General features: G+C 38.6%; 1 protein-coding gene across 1 annotated transcript in view; it reads right to left on the bottom strand.

Moving 5' to 3' along the window:
* TBX18 (T-box transcription factor 18) overlaps positions 1–16,851 on the bottom strand; it is a 30,509-nt gene extending 13,658 nt beyond the window's left edge. The window contains exons 1-5 of the mRNA XM_055433518.2: positions 16,278–16,851; positions 14,930–15,134; positions 12,537–12,638; positions 9,295–9,466; positions 3,036–3,203 (exon numbers count right to left, since the gene is read on the bottom strand). Of these exons, the coding sequence (XP_055289493.1) occupies positions 3,036–3,203; positions 9,295–9,466; positions 12,537–12,638; positions 14,930–15,134; positions 16,278–16,584 (954 nt within the window). The 5' untranslated portion in view covers positions 16,585–16,851. The remainder of the gene's footprint in view (positions 1–3,035; positions 3,204–9,294; positions 9,467–12,536; positions 12,639–14,929; positions 15,135–16,277) is intronic.
* Positions 16,852–17,051: the final 200 nt, after the last annotated feature.

Below are 17,051 nucleotides of genomic sequence, written 5' to 3'. Positions count from 1 at the left end.
ACCTAGAGGGGTGGGACGTTGGGATGGGGTGGGAAGGAGGTTCAAGACAGAGGGGATATACACATATACATATGACTGATTCATACTGTTGTACAGCAGAAACTAACACAACACTGAAAAGCAATTACACTCCAATAAGAAATTAAAAATTTAAAAAAAGTGCAGAGGAAGAAGTTTAAAAAAATATTTCTGAGCTACAAATAAATGAAAAAGCAAAAAAATAGTATTTTAAAAAAGAGTTTACAGCTATTAAAAAGAATGCATTTGAATCAGTTCTAATGAGGTGGATGAAACTGGAGCCTGTTATACAGAGTGAAGTAAGTCAGAAAGAAAAACACCAATACAGTATATTAATGCATATTATGGAATTTAGAAAGATGGTAACAATGACCCTATATGTGAGACAGCAAAAGAGACACAGATGTAAAGAACAAACTTTTGGATTCTGTGGGAGAAGGCGAGGGTGGGATGATTTGACAGAATAGCATTGAAACACGCATATTATCATATGTTAAATAGATCACCAGTCCAGGTTTGATGCATGAGACAGGGTGCTCAGGGCTGGTGCACTGGGATGATCCTGAGGGACGGGATGGGGAGGGAGATGGGAGGAGAGTTCAGGATAGGGAACACAAGTACTGATTCAGGTATGGCAAAACCCACCACAATATTGTAAAATAATTAGCCTCCAATTAAAATAAATAAATAAATAAATTTTTTAAATTAAAAAAACATAAAAAGAGTTCAGATTTATATCATGGAGGTTGTTTAAATAGAGGTACATTTCAATCACCAGCATCATTATACTGACATCACATCTATTACGTGCATACCATATATGCTGTAATATGAGCTTTGCACATACTATTTCATTTAATTCTCATAGTAACTTAGATGTAGTTATTATCCCAATTTTATGTTTTCTTTTATACTGGTTTAAATTTTCTATGATTATAAGGTTACTCGGCCATAGAACTGGACTGGGACCCCAAGTTTCAGAGCTTATGCTGGTAACCACCAGGCATGGAAGGCTACCAATTTCCCATAAGTTCTTCAAAACAGAGTGGGGAAGTTTAAAAAAAAAAAAAAGAATGCCTGCATTTTTCAAGATCAATTTCCTTTCTTCCAACTTTTCCATCCTCTTAACTGATTTATCAGCATTTGTGAATTGGTGTTAGTCACCAATATGTATCAAAAACCCACTGTATCTTGTTTATTTTATAACAGAGGCTTGGAGAAAATACCCGTTTAAAATAACATTTAACACGCAGTTAATTGGATGTGTTAATTCAGAGAGAGACAGACAGAGAAGAAAGATGAACAGGGTTGTTTAAAAGGTACCAAAGGTACAAAATGCCTCTTTTCTCCTTATACATTGTATTTTTCCTGGGAAAAAAATCATTTTCTATGACTGATATATTTTAAGAATATATTCCTGGGACTTCCTGGTGGTCCAGTTGTTAATACTTTGCCTTCTAATGAGGGGGCTTTGGGTTCCATCCCCGGTGGAAGACAGAAGATCCCACATGCCTCACAGCGAAAAACACAAAACAGAAAAAATATTTTAACAAAGTCAATAAAGACTGAAAGGGAGCGTACATGTGTCGCTTCAGTCGTGTCCAATTCTGTGTGACCCTATGAACTGTAGACTGCCATGGACTCCTCGTCCACTGGATTCTCCAGGCAAGAATACTGGAGTGGATTGCCATTCCCTCCTCCAGGTAATCTTCATGACCCAGGGATTGAACCCACATCTCTTACATTTCCTGTATTGGCAGGTGGGTTCTTTATCACTAGGGCCACCTGAGAAGCCCTGAAAAGGGGCTATATCTTAAAAAAAAAAATCTTAATTATCTCCAGCCCTTTTAAAGGTTAATTTCATGTTCCTTCCTAAAAGCCTATATAAAAGTATGACAATGTGAGTGTTAGAGGACAGGACAGCTTGGGTGGTGTCACCCAAGGATGAGAGCAGATGAGTCTCTCAGCCCAAAGGGAGAACTCATAGGGCAGGGTTCAAATCTCCTAAGAAGATTTAAAACAAAAGAAAACAAAACAGAGAGCTTAAAGCTTCAGATTATTGACTGAGATGTATATAAATGTCAAGAAAAGTGGAAATCTAAAATAATGCTGCTGACCTTTGAAAATTTAAAAAAATCTACCACAGACCACATTGCTCCCCTACATTGCTATTTCTCATGAAAACTGGCCAGAAAATTGCATGGGTCAAATAACTGCCTCCATTCAATTTTACACCTGCTTGATACAGCCTTAAATAATGACATATATTAATGCTCACTTATAGAAAAAAGAAATATTTCACTTCTCAAATTATTTCTAATTTAATGAAAGGATTATTCCACAATTGCTCATCTCTCAGACAGTAAGTGTATGTATAACCCTCTATCACAATGAAAGAAATAGCCCTTTTGTACATAAAAGAAGGATAAATGATTCTGAAATATTTCCCATGACACATGGATGGCAGCTTTAAAATAAAGTGAGCTGACAAATCTCATGTCCTGTGATACAACTCACTTTCATATTCTACAGGTCTATTTCCTAGTCAGTACACATGCTTTCTAATTTTAATTATGACATCAGGATTCAATGTCTCAAAATGGAAAGTAAACCTATATTGCCAGTCATAAGAGACATTCTGGTCTAAAGAAATCTTCACTAGAGTAGCTTCACATGGGCATCTTGGATAAATAATTATTTTTACTACATATGTATGCATGCTAAGTCACCTCAATCATGTCCAACTCTTTGCAATCCTATTGACCATAGCCCACCAGGCTTCTCTGTCCATGGGATTCTCCAGTCAAGAATACTGGAGTGGGTGATCAAACCCCTTTTGTTATGTCTTCTGCATTGACAGGTGGGTGTGTATATATACATATATACATTCTGGATATCATACATGGCAAGCACTTTATGACAATTCTTAACTTTCAGATAGAGTGAAAAAGAGAGCTAGCTTTTCATCTGCACATGAAATTAAAAGTCTAGAAAGATTCCAAGTCTGAAAACAATACCTGCTGGTTCTGATAGGCAGTGACAGTGGTGAAAACAGTTTCTGGAAAGGAAAATGCCTTCACTCCCTCTCCAGATGGAACAGGCTTGATGGGAGAAAGGTCGTCCCCACAGTCTTTACGTATGATGTGGACTCGCGGTTGGTATTTGTGCATAGAATGAAGTATAATCTACATCAAGGAAAGAGAAGACAAATTTGTCAGCAACTTCTACCCAACCTCAACCCCTTGACTAAATATTGAATGTGTAAAACAAATCCCAGTTAGAAATAAAGATACCCAAGGCTGTGAAAGTCCCAATTTAATTAAGTGTATCAAAACTGGAGTGAGACAATTAGGAAGCTGTTTGGAAAGTGTGCATACAAAAAGAAAAAAAGGCAAGTTTATTTTGGTTAAAGCCCTGGGTGCAACCATATGAATGTAGCATCACATTTTCTGTTTCTGAAAACACAAGAATAAATTCATCAGCATTTTTATTTATAATGAACCTAATGGAACACAGAGTCCAAAACAATAAAACTAAAAATGAGATTGAAATGATTATTTTAATTCCACCACACCCATCCCCTAAAAATAAGTATTTGCACACCAAGATGTTCTTCAGAGAACATTTTTCCTCTGTTGGTGACTACAACATGTCTACTCAAGGGCAAAGGGATTTTAAGGATACCCCAGGGTCTGCCTTATGTGTGGTTTACAAAGTCTCTGGTTTGCCTGGAGAGCCCAGCATTCGTGCTTCCATCACAACAAGGCTTCCAAAAACCCAGACGCCCGGGGATGAAAAAGCTCTCAGACTCAGCTTGGGGAATCTGATGATATGGTTCAACTGCCTTCTGCCCAATGATTCCACTTCTGAGAATTTATCCTAAGGAAATATTCCAAATCCCAAAAAGTGTTTCATGTACAAAGATGTGCAATGCACCATTTATAACAGTGGAAAAACTATAAACCACTGACATGAATAGATTGGTTAGGTAAATGAAAATCCACACAATGGTTACAGCATTATTCAGCCATTACTAACGCTTTTAGAACATTTTTAGCCACATAATGAAACACTTCTTTTTAAATCCTAAAGTAGAATAAAGGATCCCGAGTTGTTCTTAAACTTACCATAACTACATAAAAATAGACAGTAAAATGACCCATACAAAGATATGAAAAGTGGTCATCTCTAGCTGATGGAATTGTGGATGAATGTTTTCTTCTTAATTTGTTTTACACTTTCAAGGTAGAGGAGGTAGGTAAAGAAATGGCTTCATCCAATGAGATTTTCTATGTGCTGCTGGAAATCCAAATTCAACTATTCACTAATGAGTTTAATTAACAAATCTATATCTTTCCTGAGCAATACAACTTGAATTCAAGCTTGAAGTGTTAGAAATTTGGAGAAATGCTTAAACAAAAGTCTGAGGAAAAAAAAAACACAGCGGTTGGTTGACCTGCCTCATGCTTTTCAGAACGTGCACAGTTTAATAAACCAAATTCAGAATCACTGGTCAACCCAAACATCTCTCTACTTATAGAGTGTGTTTGCTGTCCCAGAAGAATGTGTTTACCTTCCATTAGTAACCAACAATTGTGAGGTTTTTCTAACCCTAAAAATTTCCTTCTATCAGTGGAGGAAATGCATGGAGAGTAAATCTAATGATGAGACTCACCACACATGCCTGATGGAGGGATAGCATGAGTCTGAATAAAGGACAAGAGGGGACAATAGCCCTCTTTGCCATCTGGGGGGACACAACACAAATCAGCAACCTCTGGAAAAGTTTTTTCCAGATATATAAAAGGACAGAATTTCAACCTATTCATGACTCACAAAGTCAATTTAAAGGGTTACAACTGGAAATCTTTAGATAAGTAAAATTAGCAAATAAAGTAGAAAAATAGAACGTGCTGTATATAGTAAGGATAAGTTCTGTTTTGCAAAACACTGCCTGTTGGGGGGTGTGTGCGTATATACTAAACATAAAATGTATGTCTGTCTGTAATCAGATTAAAAGTCTGAAAAAGCAAGATTTAATTCTAATGATTCATAAAATCCAGAGTTGGAGAAAAATTGGAAAAAGTCACTTTACGTTAAACAAAAAAGGCATGGTCAGTTTAAAAGACGAGAGTTAACTGACTTGAAGTGAAGGAAATAAAAAGTTGTTCAGGTTTCTGTTTACTAGTCAATGAAAAGTAAATTCTTGTTTTATGAAATCTTTTTTCTCTCAAGCAGATTTCTCCATACAGCTCTATATATTGTAATAGTATTTATTTGTTTATATCCTTACGCAATCTCCAAAATGATTCACTGAAGAATTGATGCTTTTGAACTGTGGTGTTGGAGAAGACTCTTGAGAATCCCTTGGACTTCAAGGAGATCCAACCAGTCCATTCTAAAGGAGATCAGTCCTGGGTGTTCATTGGAAGGACTGATGCTAAAGCTGAAACTGCAATACTTTGGCCACCTCATGCGAAGAGTTGACTCACTGGAAAAGACTCTGATGCTGGGAGTGATTGGGGGCAGGAGGAGAAGGGGACGACAGAGAATGAGATGGCTGGATGGCATCACTGACTCGATGGACAAGAGTTTGAGTGAACTCCGGGAGTTGGTGATAGACAGGGAGGCCTGGCGTGCTGTGATTCATGGGGTCACAAAGAGTCAGACATGACTGAGCGACTGAACTGAACTGATACTGGAAGCAGGGTATAGAAATAGCTGAGGCATGCCTATGTTTGCACATTAAAGGGTAACTGACAACAGTAACTTGAAAATTATTCAAAAACATAACGTATTCTCAGTATTACCTATAGGAATTTAGTATATCCCTACAAATTTTTAGGGAATGCTAAATAAGCCTCAGTTCCTCTATATAAAATAGTGTTATTTGTTTTTTAATGAACTATCAAAGTTATAATGACAAATGGTCATGAATAATTTGCTTTGTATCAGAACAAGTAGAACTAGGAGAACCACTGCCCTTATGAACAAAAAGACCACAATGATAATACCCATTACTGAAACTCAAATAATTATAATCTGATCTGCATGTTCTATATTCTCTGTTCTGTTTAGATGGAGGGTATTTTTTCTTTTGGATACTATCTATTAGCACAGATAGTAACATAAATCTCTGTCCATAAAAACAGGATGCTTTCCCATGTGTAGGTTAATACCCATTTTTCCCATGTTAAGGACATTAGGTTTGACATTGGTGGGATAACTAATATTTTAAAATTTAGCCATTACTAGTCTTCCAATTTCCTTCTCATATATTCTTCACAATTCTGACTCTCCTTCAATTTCTTTACTTCTTATAGAGCAGAATAAATTACTTTGTTAAAAAGACACTAGATTTGAATCAAAAGAAGCATATTACTTAGTTCTGATGCTGCCTATCATATGAGGGCAGAGGGTTGAGTCCCTGCAAGGTCCCTGCATCAAGAAAGCGACTGAGTTAGTCCCATCACATTAGTACTGTTGTCTTTCAGACCCTGAATCACATTAACAGTAGAATATGACTTCCTAATCTCTAGTTTAACCTTATTCAGTGTGATAAAGCTGAGCAAAAATAAAAACATAACAGACACCTTCTTCGCAGAGCCTTCCCAATCTCTCTTGGCTGGAACAAAATGGCTGCCGTACTGCGCTGCTCTGACGGCGTGATAATCTGTGTGCTCGTGATGCTGCTAAGTCGCTTCAGTCGTGTCCGACTCTGTGATAGACGGCAGCCCACCAGGCTCCCCCGTCCCTGGGATTCTCCAGGAAGGAACACTGGAGTGGATTGCCACTTCCTTCTCCAATGCATGAAAGGGAAACGTGAAAGTGAAGTCACTCAGTCGTGTCTGACTCCTAGAGACCCCATGGACTGCAGCCCACCAGACTCCTCCGTCCATGGGATTCTCCAGACTAGAGTACTGGAGTGGGGTGCCAGTGCCTTCTCCGAGTCTGTGTGCTAGCCTTCTCTTTTGTCTAGGTTAGAAGATCACTGAAGCCAGAGACTATGGCTTTTGATCTCTTCATTTTACAAAGTCTTCAAAACTTTTGTTTTTAAATAAATAACAGACAAGAGTACTCTCCCTTCTACCTCCTCCTCTAGTATCAAGCAATAGATGATTTCTACTAATAGCAAAGGCAATTTTCTTGCTTCCAAAATGCATAGGTACATATTTTTCTCTCTCCATTCCTCCCACACACGACATTTTTTTTAAAGTATTACATCCTGCCTTAAAAGAAAAAAAAATTTGGAAGATTACACACGTTTATAGATATTACTTGTTTTCTGAGATTTATTTTTCTTAATAGTGAAATATTATAATTATTCAGGTATAAACAACTGGCGTTCAATTGGCAATCTATTATTTTGTGTTTTTAAACAAATGCTGTGTGATTTAAATCAGTAGACATCTGAGTAAAGCATATTATTCTCTGTAATATGGGTGGGCCTCATCCAATTAGTTGAAATACTTAAGAAAAAAAATTGAGGTCCACTGAGGAAAAGGAAATTCTGCTTCCAGACTGCCTCCAGACTCAAGTTGTACTATCAGGTCTTCCCTGGGTCTTTGCCAATCCACCCTGCAAATTTTGGACCTACCAGCCCTACATCTGTGTTAGTCAGTTTCCTAAAATAAATCTCTCGTGTGTGTGTGTGTGTGTAATACAATCTATTGGTTCTGTTTTCCTAGAGAATGCTGTTTTAAATAGAATCTAGTGAAATTATGAAGCTAAAATCATATAGACAGATAGATAAATTACTACCTCTAATACTGTAGCTATATTAGGTATTAGGTCTAAAGCCAGTAATTTGATCAGAATTAGAATTATAAAATCACCATATTTATTTAATTTAAAGGCATTTGTATCTAATCTAGGACAGTATATAGTTTTTAGATCCATTATATCTTTAAAAGATATGTACTCAAAAAATACATATATACACTCAAACTATAGAACTCTAAAAAATAGAGTATATTTAAACTTTTGAAAATCATCAACATTTAGTGCCATTTATTTTTCAATTTTTTATTCTAAAATAAAGGTAAAGACTCTTCAGTGGACACACTGGCAAAATTTCACACTTAGCTCCCTCATTGAGATAGAAGAAACTACTGTTCTTTCGCTGAAGTCAAGTGAAAAAGAACTATTACAATCTGACTATGTACATAAACAAAAGAAGAGAAACTAATGTACTAAAATTCAGGACATGAAGTTGTATTATTCAGAAGTGAAATGTACTAGGCTTCAAATTACAAAAGGCAACAAATAAAAAGCACTGGCAGTTTGAGAGATGAGTCTTACAAATCCAGATACTGCATTTGTACCACAATGAAATGTGTACTTGAATGTCTTCATTAAGGTCAATTGCTTAAGATATTGTCTAGCAACTTACAAATCACATCCTGTCATCACTGTATTACCATCTTAGGACAGTTTGCATTTTTTGTTTTAAAAGATTGGCCCATAAATAAGCTATCTTCATGTCACCCCTTTGAGAAATGAATGAATTGGTATTCCTTTTATGTACGATATACTCTTCAAAAGGCACTTCAATCCTGCTTTCAGTCAAAACTCTCTCAAATAACAGAAATCTAACAGACATGCTAGCACTGAGTGGAAATCAACACATATCCAGAGTTACCTATTTATTAAAACATTGATAATAAGGTAGATATCTCACCTACAAACAACACTGTGTGAAAATCATTAAAGTGTTAAAAATGACTATATTATTGAAACGACTGACTTTAGCATACATTTCATATTTCAGTTTTAAGATGAAAAGGAATTATTATTACAACATATTTTGACACATTAGATGTCATTACAAAACAATTGGGAGCTTGCAGACGGAACACACAGATAACATAAGCCTGGGCCATTATTGACAAGCAATGAGCTACAGCTGGGAAAAGAAGAGGATACAAGCAGGACACCATAAATCATTATCCCTGTTCACTCAACTTCAAGAATTCATATTCAAAGTATAATAATTATCACTTTATGAAATTTCAAACAAATGTGTTGGCTAAAAATGTCTTCCAACACAAAAGAAATTCAGTATCCAGTTTTACCTACTAAAAGCTTCATAGAATACTCTGGCCACAGGCATAGCCTCTGATGAAAATGTAACCTTGACGTTGCACAGCTGTGCACACTCTAGTCAACCAGGAGAGGAATGTCATGATCTTAGAAAAGTTCATTTCCTTCAGGCAGACACAGTATATAATGGTTGTGTCATCCAATGGAGGCGAATTAGGGAGGCCCTTTACTCACATGGCCTTGGTCGTCCAGCTCGTTGTTGGTGAGCTTCAGCTTGTCGAAACTGATCACTTGTCTCATCCAAGTCTCCCCCGAGGCAGGTGAGTCCGGATGAATGTATACACGGGGTGGCACAGGGGAGTCAGCATTGCCTGCCACCATCCATTTAGAGCTGTGATAAACATACCTAGAAGGCAAGGACAAGGTTCCATTTGTGGATTGTTGCTTTCTTGGAATTTCCAACTCTGTAGACGCAGACAAAATGGGCACCCTTATAAATCTAAAATTCAAGGATTTGCTCTTTAGATTCAATGTGTATAAAATAAGAATTCGAACACTTTTAAAAAATTCTCTGAAGCAGTGGTAGCCTGCTGACCACCCAAGGTGATATGTTAAGGATTTAGTGAAAAATATGCACACTATTTCCACCATAAATGCAAGAATTTCAATTTGGATAAATCACACTTATTCACGTTAGACATTCTGTCTGTATTCTGATGTTTTCCATTTTTCTTCTGGATATGCAATTGACATGAAGAAACTATTAAGTTGTCAAGCTCTGCTTTAAGGAAATCTCAAAAATAGTTGAGAGTTATAACTTCAATGGTCTAACTTTATCACTCCCCATTTTAGGCTTATGTTCAAACTTATGAGAGACATGGTAGAAAGTCAAGGGGAAATTGTCAGAATGTACAGTAAATTTATTTTCATAGGGAATAAAGTCCCATCTATTATTTAGAATTATTTTTTTCTAACTCCATTACACTAACTGAGGATATTCAGTCTGATTTAAAAGTTTGTATAATCATAAAACATAGGCTTTTAGCTCCTCTAATTCTCTTTTTTGACTATTGTCAGAAAATCTTTAAATTTTTATACCACTAATTAAAATATACATCAAACTTTTAAAATTATGATTTATCTAATTAATATTACCTTTCTAATTAAGAGGCAAAACATCCTATTCTGCTTGTTTATGTCTGTCAACTACACTGACTCTACAAAAATAACAGTTAAATAACAATGTTTCAAGTAGTATATAAGATAATAATGTTTAATCTTATATTCAGACTATCACTTATTGTTAGTTTAAAATAAACTCAAAAACTAGAAACTAGTATATCAATGATTAATTTAGAAAAGGATAGAAAATGAAATTATATATTTGGACACTTGTCTTCCTTTTGTTTTAAAATATGGCATACAATTTAAAGCAACAATTTATGAATAGTCTCAAAGAATTCTACCAGTATAGTATGAAATTTTCTTTTTAAAATAGCATGAAATATTTTCATAATATCCCTAGTGAGGCCTACTGTTTCAACTATGTTCACACATTTCATTCTCTTGAATTCAGTATGCCTTCTATTCTCTAATTCCTTTTCTTGGGAAAAAATACATTATCACAAAATTAAGAATAACAGTAAAAACAATTTCCCTTAATTGATACAGTGCAATTTCAATAAATAAGCTCTGTGCATGGGCTTTTGTGAATATGAATTTTACATTTTAATAAATCACAATCACTTTTCATTTGACCAAATACCATTCTTTGATAGCAGAGAATGAGCCAAAATATTTATTTCTATTATTGCTGAAAAAGTTGGAAAATAAATCTTAGAAATGCAAGAAAAAGCAGCACAATGAATACAGAGCTATTGCCAAAATAAATAGAACAATATGCTCTGTCAAAATTTTGAAAAGTATGCATACTGAACAGTTCAAAAATCCATACCCACTAAGAGAACAAATGCTACATGTTACATATTCTTTGTGAAACTTTCTAAACACAAATGCTAAAAACAAATTTTTCTTGAGACGCAATTTAACTGAAAGCAAATTTATGTTTTAGAAGTTGATCTTTTAAAATCTGGAAAATCTTAGTACTAATACTTGAAAATTTTCTTGTTTTATATGTGACTAGTAAGGATCAATTAAATAAGCCAAAATATATGGAAGAGATTTGGAGGAAGAAATGGAAGACAAACTTAGAAGAGAAAGGAAAGATTTCTAAACTCATTAGAATTACACTGTTTTCCTCTGCACAAACCCAAATTAGAATATGGATTTTAAACCAAGTACACGTAAAGAATAAACTTCAAGGCACTTCTTGCTTCTATCATGTAGTAGACAATTTTAACGAAACTCCCTAATGAATTATTTAATTAAAATAAGTGATACAACTTATACACAAAATGCAAATCATAAAACTGTCCTTTTTACTACCCATATTTTTAGTATTCCATATGTGCTTCTACTAATTAAATCTGTATACTTTTGACACCATAAACCTGTTTCCAAAAAGTGACTCCCTAAATCTTAAAAGTAATAAAAACCAAATCTGATTTCATTTAAAAAACTTACTAAATGCTGTAGGTGTTTATTTAAAGACAGAAACAAAAAAGACCAAAATTTAAAGCAAGGTCTTCCAACATGCCACTCAGAATTTCCCTTTTTTAAATGTTAGCATTTTCAACTCCCCAGGAAAATAAAAATAATTGTCATTGAAGATTGTTGATTTGTTTACTCACAGAAGGAAAAGCAAAGTTTGCTTTGGGTACTGAAGAAAGTATCTTTTCCAGCTTTACTGGAATCCAGTTTACTTGATATCTAGATAATTATATTTTCTCAAAACCCAAATATTACAATAATTTTTAAAAATTCTCTGTTAACTACCAGCCACAAAAAACCAACAATAAGATAACAAATTCATTACCAGCTTAAAAATGTCTTGATATCATAATGAATTATGATTTTGTTTTCCCAAATTATAAAAAATCTTCAATAATTTTCTCATATTAAAGGGAAAAAAGCCTGCAAACAGTTATGATTTTGTACATAACAAAACAAAGGGAATTTATTTAAAGGTCACAAAATAATCAGGAAGAAATTGAAACAGTTTATTAACTATTATGTACACATACAAATTTTACTTCATATTTCCTCTCAAAATCCTAATCAAAATGTGATTAATTTAAAAGACATACTTAGTTTACCTACGCTAAACTGGCCGCTTATTAAAATTCCTCAGTACTTAAAGACATTTCTGTATCTATTAAAAGCAAAACAAAAAATAAATGTTCACATTTACTGCAAGAGAAGGCACCATCTAGACTACTACAAGTGACTGGGGTTGGACTGTGGATCCGATCATCCTATAGCCCTCTGGAAACAAATATAGTCAGTACAGATGAGTTCCGCACAGCCCGTGAAATTCTGGGGCTTTCTTATCCTCTGCACCCATCTGATCACTGTACCTGTATCTTTTGTTGTCCACTGGCACAATATCCATGGCAATATAATACTGCTGGTGAGGATCTAATCCTGAGATCTTCACTCTCATTGCTGGAAACATGCGCCTATGGATAAGAGAGGGGAAGAAAGACAGTTTGGGTTTTGGGTTATGATTTTGGATTATGTTTTGGGTTATGATTATGCTTGAAGAATGAATAAGCAAAGAAAGCTCTTGAATCTATTTTTCATGTGGACAAATTTATAGCATTCATTTTGGCAAATGCAATCTAAAGAATCTGATCACAGGATGTATCAAAACTGAATCATTTAAATGTAATTTGTTATACCTGTACTTGCATTCTGTTTACTGAAATGTTAGTATACCTAAAAGCCAAATACACACACACACACATATATATACTGAAGAAATAATAGTACAGAAAGCATTTTATTTCTTAAAAATCAGTAAGCAGGCTGACTTTAATAAAACAAATAATAAACGGTTCCAAATAGTAGAAATACAAAATTTGAATTTCTAAAAGTGATAAAATATATCATAATGTGAAATTTTAAAAGGGTTATAAAAAAGCACAAGGAGCCAATGTGCCATGCCATAACCAAACAATATGTTCTTTATTGAGACAGGACTTCCTGTCTGCTGCATGGTAAAGGTGAAGTGCAAAAGTTGCTCTAAATTTGAAAGGTATAGTAAAACTTCTTTATTGAAAGCAGAAACTAAACACAATGTATATTTACCAAATCATTCCTTCCCCCACCATGCCCTGAAAATACTTTATTTAACCACACTTACTCACAACTTTGCTAATTAAAACAAGTGAAACCCACATTTCTTTTAGCTTTCCAGAGATGCTTATCAAAGGAGATACTAAAGTAAATGCATCTATCTTTTAAAGAGGCACAGTAGCAAGAAATACAACAGCAAATTATTGTATATCTATGTGTGTGTGTATATATATATATGTGTGTATGTATATGAGCAGTTCCCTCTTTAAGAAAAACCAAAATATATATATATGTATGTATATGAGCAGTTCCCTCTTTAAGAAAAACCAAAAAACTTTCATCTACTGATTTATGTCTAGGACCCTTCCAGGTAATCTAACTTTTGCTAATTTAACCTTATAACACAAATTTTAGTACTGTTATTTACCAAAAAATGTTTCCATAACAATAATGCCATTAAAGACCACTTCCAGAGAAAAGAAAGTCCACTATTCCTAACTAGGCATGAGAACAGTTTAATACGCTGGCTGTTTAAGTGGTTTTCTCACTGCACCTGTAAGATAAAGAGTAAAGGTGTTTAACTACATCCTTTATAAGACAACTGTTGCTTTGTGTTGTTGAAGACTGAATTTGGATCATTAATAAAAGCTCTGTGAAAATGTAGAAGGTAGCATATGGATTCAATAAAATATGTTTTTGTAATTTCTAATTAAGTTTGGATACTTTTATACTATCCAGGTTTTTGCCATGTGTATTCCCTGAAAGAGTTGTGTGTGTGTGTTAAAAGTTTCTTTTGAGGAAGATAGTAGTCATAGATTTCACTGTACTAAATGAACTGAAAACTTAAAAACGGAAATACTTCTGTGCGCCTTCGAATTAACATGATCTGTGCAACAAATCTATTTATTTTACTAACTGATGGATGTGGAAATTTCACACTTTCAAAAAATAGATAAAACTTACAAGTTTTGTTTTGGTATTCCTCAGCAAATTTAGGCTAATTTGTTGGACTTCACTTAGAAAAAAAATATATATAGTAACTGTGAATCTATAGAAAGAATGGTTTTTAAAAATCAGACCAGTTGTTTTTGCAGGGATTAAACATGGTTTACCGATGATTCCAGTAACTGTCATTCTAATCTAATATCAAGATAGCATAACACAGCACATTCTCATACTGCCAGCGAATCTTTGAATAAAGAAGCAATTGGAAGTTTCAGTCTATAAAAGCAAACGACAGTTTTGCTAAAGAGTAAACTGCCTTTTTTAAAAAAGGGGTAGTGGTGGTGGTGGATAATCTGTCCACAGTTTCAGAAACATAACGAAAGTCTAACTAAATACCTGAACAGATGCTAAATCGGATCACGAATCTTTAACACCCCTCCCTACACACGGAATATCAGTAGTCACCGTCACCGCCTCGACGCCCACAGTGATTTCTCCACAGCATTTCCTCCAACGACAGAGGACTGCTGGGCTGTGCCCCGCGGCGACTGCACGCCGGGTTAGGTAGGCAAAGTCGTTCTCAAAATTGAACCACTACCGAGGGCCTCGTCTTATCTGTACGAACTGCTAACCAGAGACCTCACCGTTCTGCAGATCGTTTTCCCTCACCCACCAAGGCGTGGGGTGAGGCCAGGGCCCGGGCCGTTCGCGTCAGCTTGCCCTTTACCTGCCCGCCTTGGTGATGATCATCTCCGTGCCGATCTCGTGAAAGCGCTTCCAGAGTTCAGCTCCTTGCAGATCCACCCGCGGGGCCTGCGGCGAGGGCAGCGGGGTCCCGGGCCGGGCCAGGGTGGGCGCCGGGGACCCCGTCGGGGAGCCTCCTGGGGATGCCAGCGGGGAAGCGCCCTGCAGGAAGCCATCCTCACAGCCGCCTGGGCAGCAAAGGGCAGAGAGGGGGTACCGGTGAGGGCACGAGATGGGAAGCCTAGTGGGGCGATAAACCTCTCGAGGGCGGCTGGGGAGAGAAAAGGGCCACGGGAGAAACGGAAGTTTTCCTGCCATCCGGCCCTTGTAACAGGCCCACGGGTGGGTAAATACCTGCTCCGCCCGCCGAAGGGACGGACACTCGACGCTCAAGTAGGGCCCTCTTGGCCCCCGAGTCTCAAGTCCCGAAGAGGCGTGCGGCCCAAGTCCACCCCACCCTCCCTATTTCCGGTCGGTCAAGGCCCCAAAATAAGTTTTGTGCCGCAGCCGGAGTCTGGGATCCATGCCCGATACACCCGAGCCATGGAGAGCACAGAGCAAAAGCGCCTGGCGCTCGGGTTCCCGGTCTCAGATGCTTGGGCCTCGCTTCGCAATCGGCGTCCTTGCCTAGGGCCCGACCGGAGGCATCCTCTAGAAATCTCTCCAAACACCGCTCTCGCCAAACTCCCCGGCCGTCCTGAGCGTCTTAGCAAAGCAGCATAGGCAAGAGAAGAGCGCGAAAAACAAGCCCAAGATCGCCGTCGGCCTTGGCAGCGGGAACCAAGGGTGGAGGGAGGCAAGGGAACCGCTCAGCTAACCCTTGGGAAACCACGTTTGCAAATACACCGCCCTCTTCCTGGTTTGCCCAAACGGTTTACGCATTTGTTTCAGTTTCGGGGGGGTACGCCGTCGCTCACCCCATCTCTAGCTTTGAAAAGTTAGGAAATAAAAAGGGCACCCAGCGGCTAGAAGCCCAAGGGAGGCAGATGCGGAAAGCACAGCTCTGCACCGCTGAGCGCCGCAAATTGCAGCTGCTACGGGTGAGCTTCACCGAGTGGGCGGCGGCCGCCTGAGAAGCCAGACTGGAAGCGGCATTTAACCGTCTGGACGGTGACCCGAGTTGCGCGGAGGAGCGGCCAGGGCAGCGGGAGCTTTGAGCCCTGACAGCCGCCGCTATTGCGCCTGTGGCTGAGTTGCCCTGGGTGCGTAGGGACACCGCGCGCTCGCACGCTCACAACTCGTAGAAGTTCAGGTTCTCCGCGGCGGTACGGGCCCGCGGGACCGGGAGGGGACGTGCAGGGAAGAAGTTTAGGCGCGAGGGGCCGACTCACCCGCGGCTCCGCGGGAGCCGCAGCTCCGCTCCAGGTCTGCGCAACTCCGGGTGGGCCCGGAAGCCGCCCCAGCCGGCGGCGGGAGCGCAGAACCTTCATCTCCCTCGGAGGAGCCCTTTTCGCCGGCGCCGCCGCCGCGGCTGCAGCCTCCGTCATCTAAGGCCCCGGTCGCCTCCTCCGCGCCCAGCTTTCGCCGCTTCTTCTGAAGCTGTTGCTGCTTCTCGGCGCCGATCAGTGCCTCCACCGAAAAGGCGTGCGCCTTAAGGCTTAGCATGCTGCACGGCGAGCCCCTCCGCTTCTCGGCCATCCCCGCCGCCCGGCGCCCGCCCCTCGCTCATATACACGCGCGCGGGCACACGCACACACTCGTTCTCCTTCCCCCACCAAAATCTGAAGGACTCTCGGGGCCTCCCGCAGGCCCAGATCAGCGCCCTTCCCCGCCGCGGGCAAAGACAAATTTGGCGTTTCCTCTCTCGCGACTGTGTTGGGATCCGAGGAACCAGCGACGCGCCCGCCAAGTTTCCTTCCCTCGGTCTCTCTCGCGCGCTCTCTCACTGATGGACTCCTTCGCTCCCACCCCCTCCACCTCCTCCTGCTGCTCCAAGATCTGCCTCGACTGATGCGCCAGAGAGAACTAACATGGGTAAAAAACACTCTGCGGACACAAATTAGGGATTGTAATTGAAATTTGTTGCCTTGATCTGTCAGCACTTCCAGGCAGGAGAGCGGTGGGAAGAACTTGCTCATTAGTGTCAATAAAGGGGCGGGGGCGGA

The sequence above is a fragment of the Moschus berezovskii genome, chromosome 10 (genome assembly GCF_049115385.1).
Source record: "Moschus berezovskii isolate FMDL1 chromosome 10, NW_MosBer_1.0, whole genome shotgun sequence".
Lineage (NCBI taxonomy): Eukaryota > Metazoa > Chordata > Mammalia > Artiodactyla > Moschidae > Moschus > Moschus berezovskii.
The sequence above is the reverse complement of the archived record's forward strand: the minus strand, read 5'-3'. Positions and strand labels throughout refer to the sequence as shown.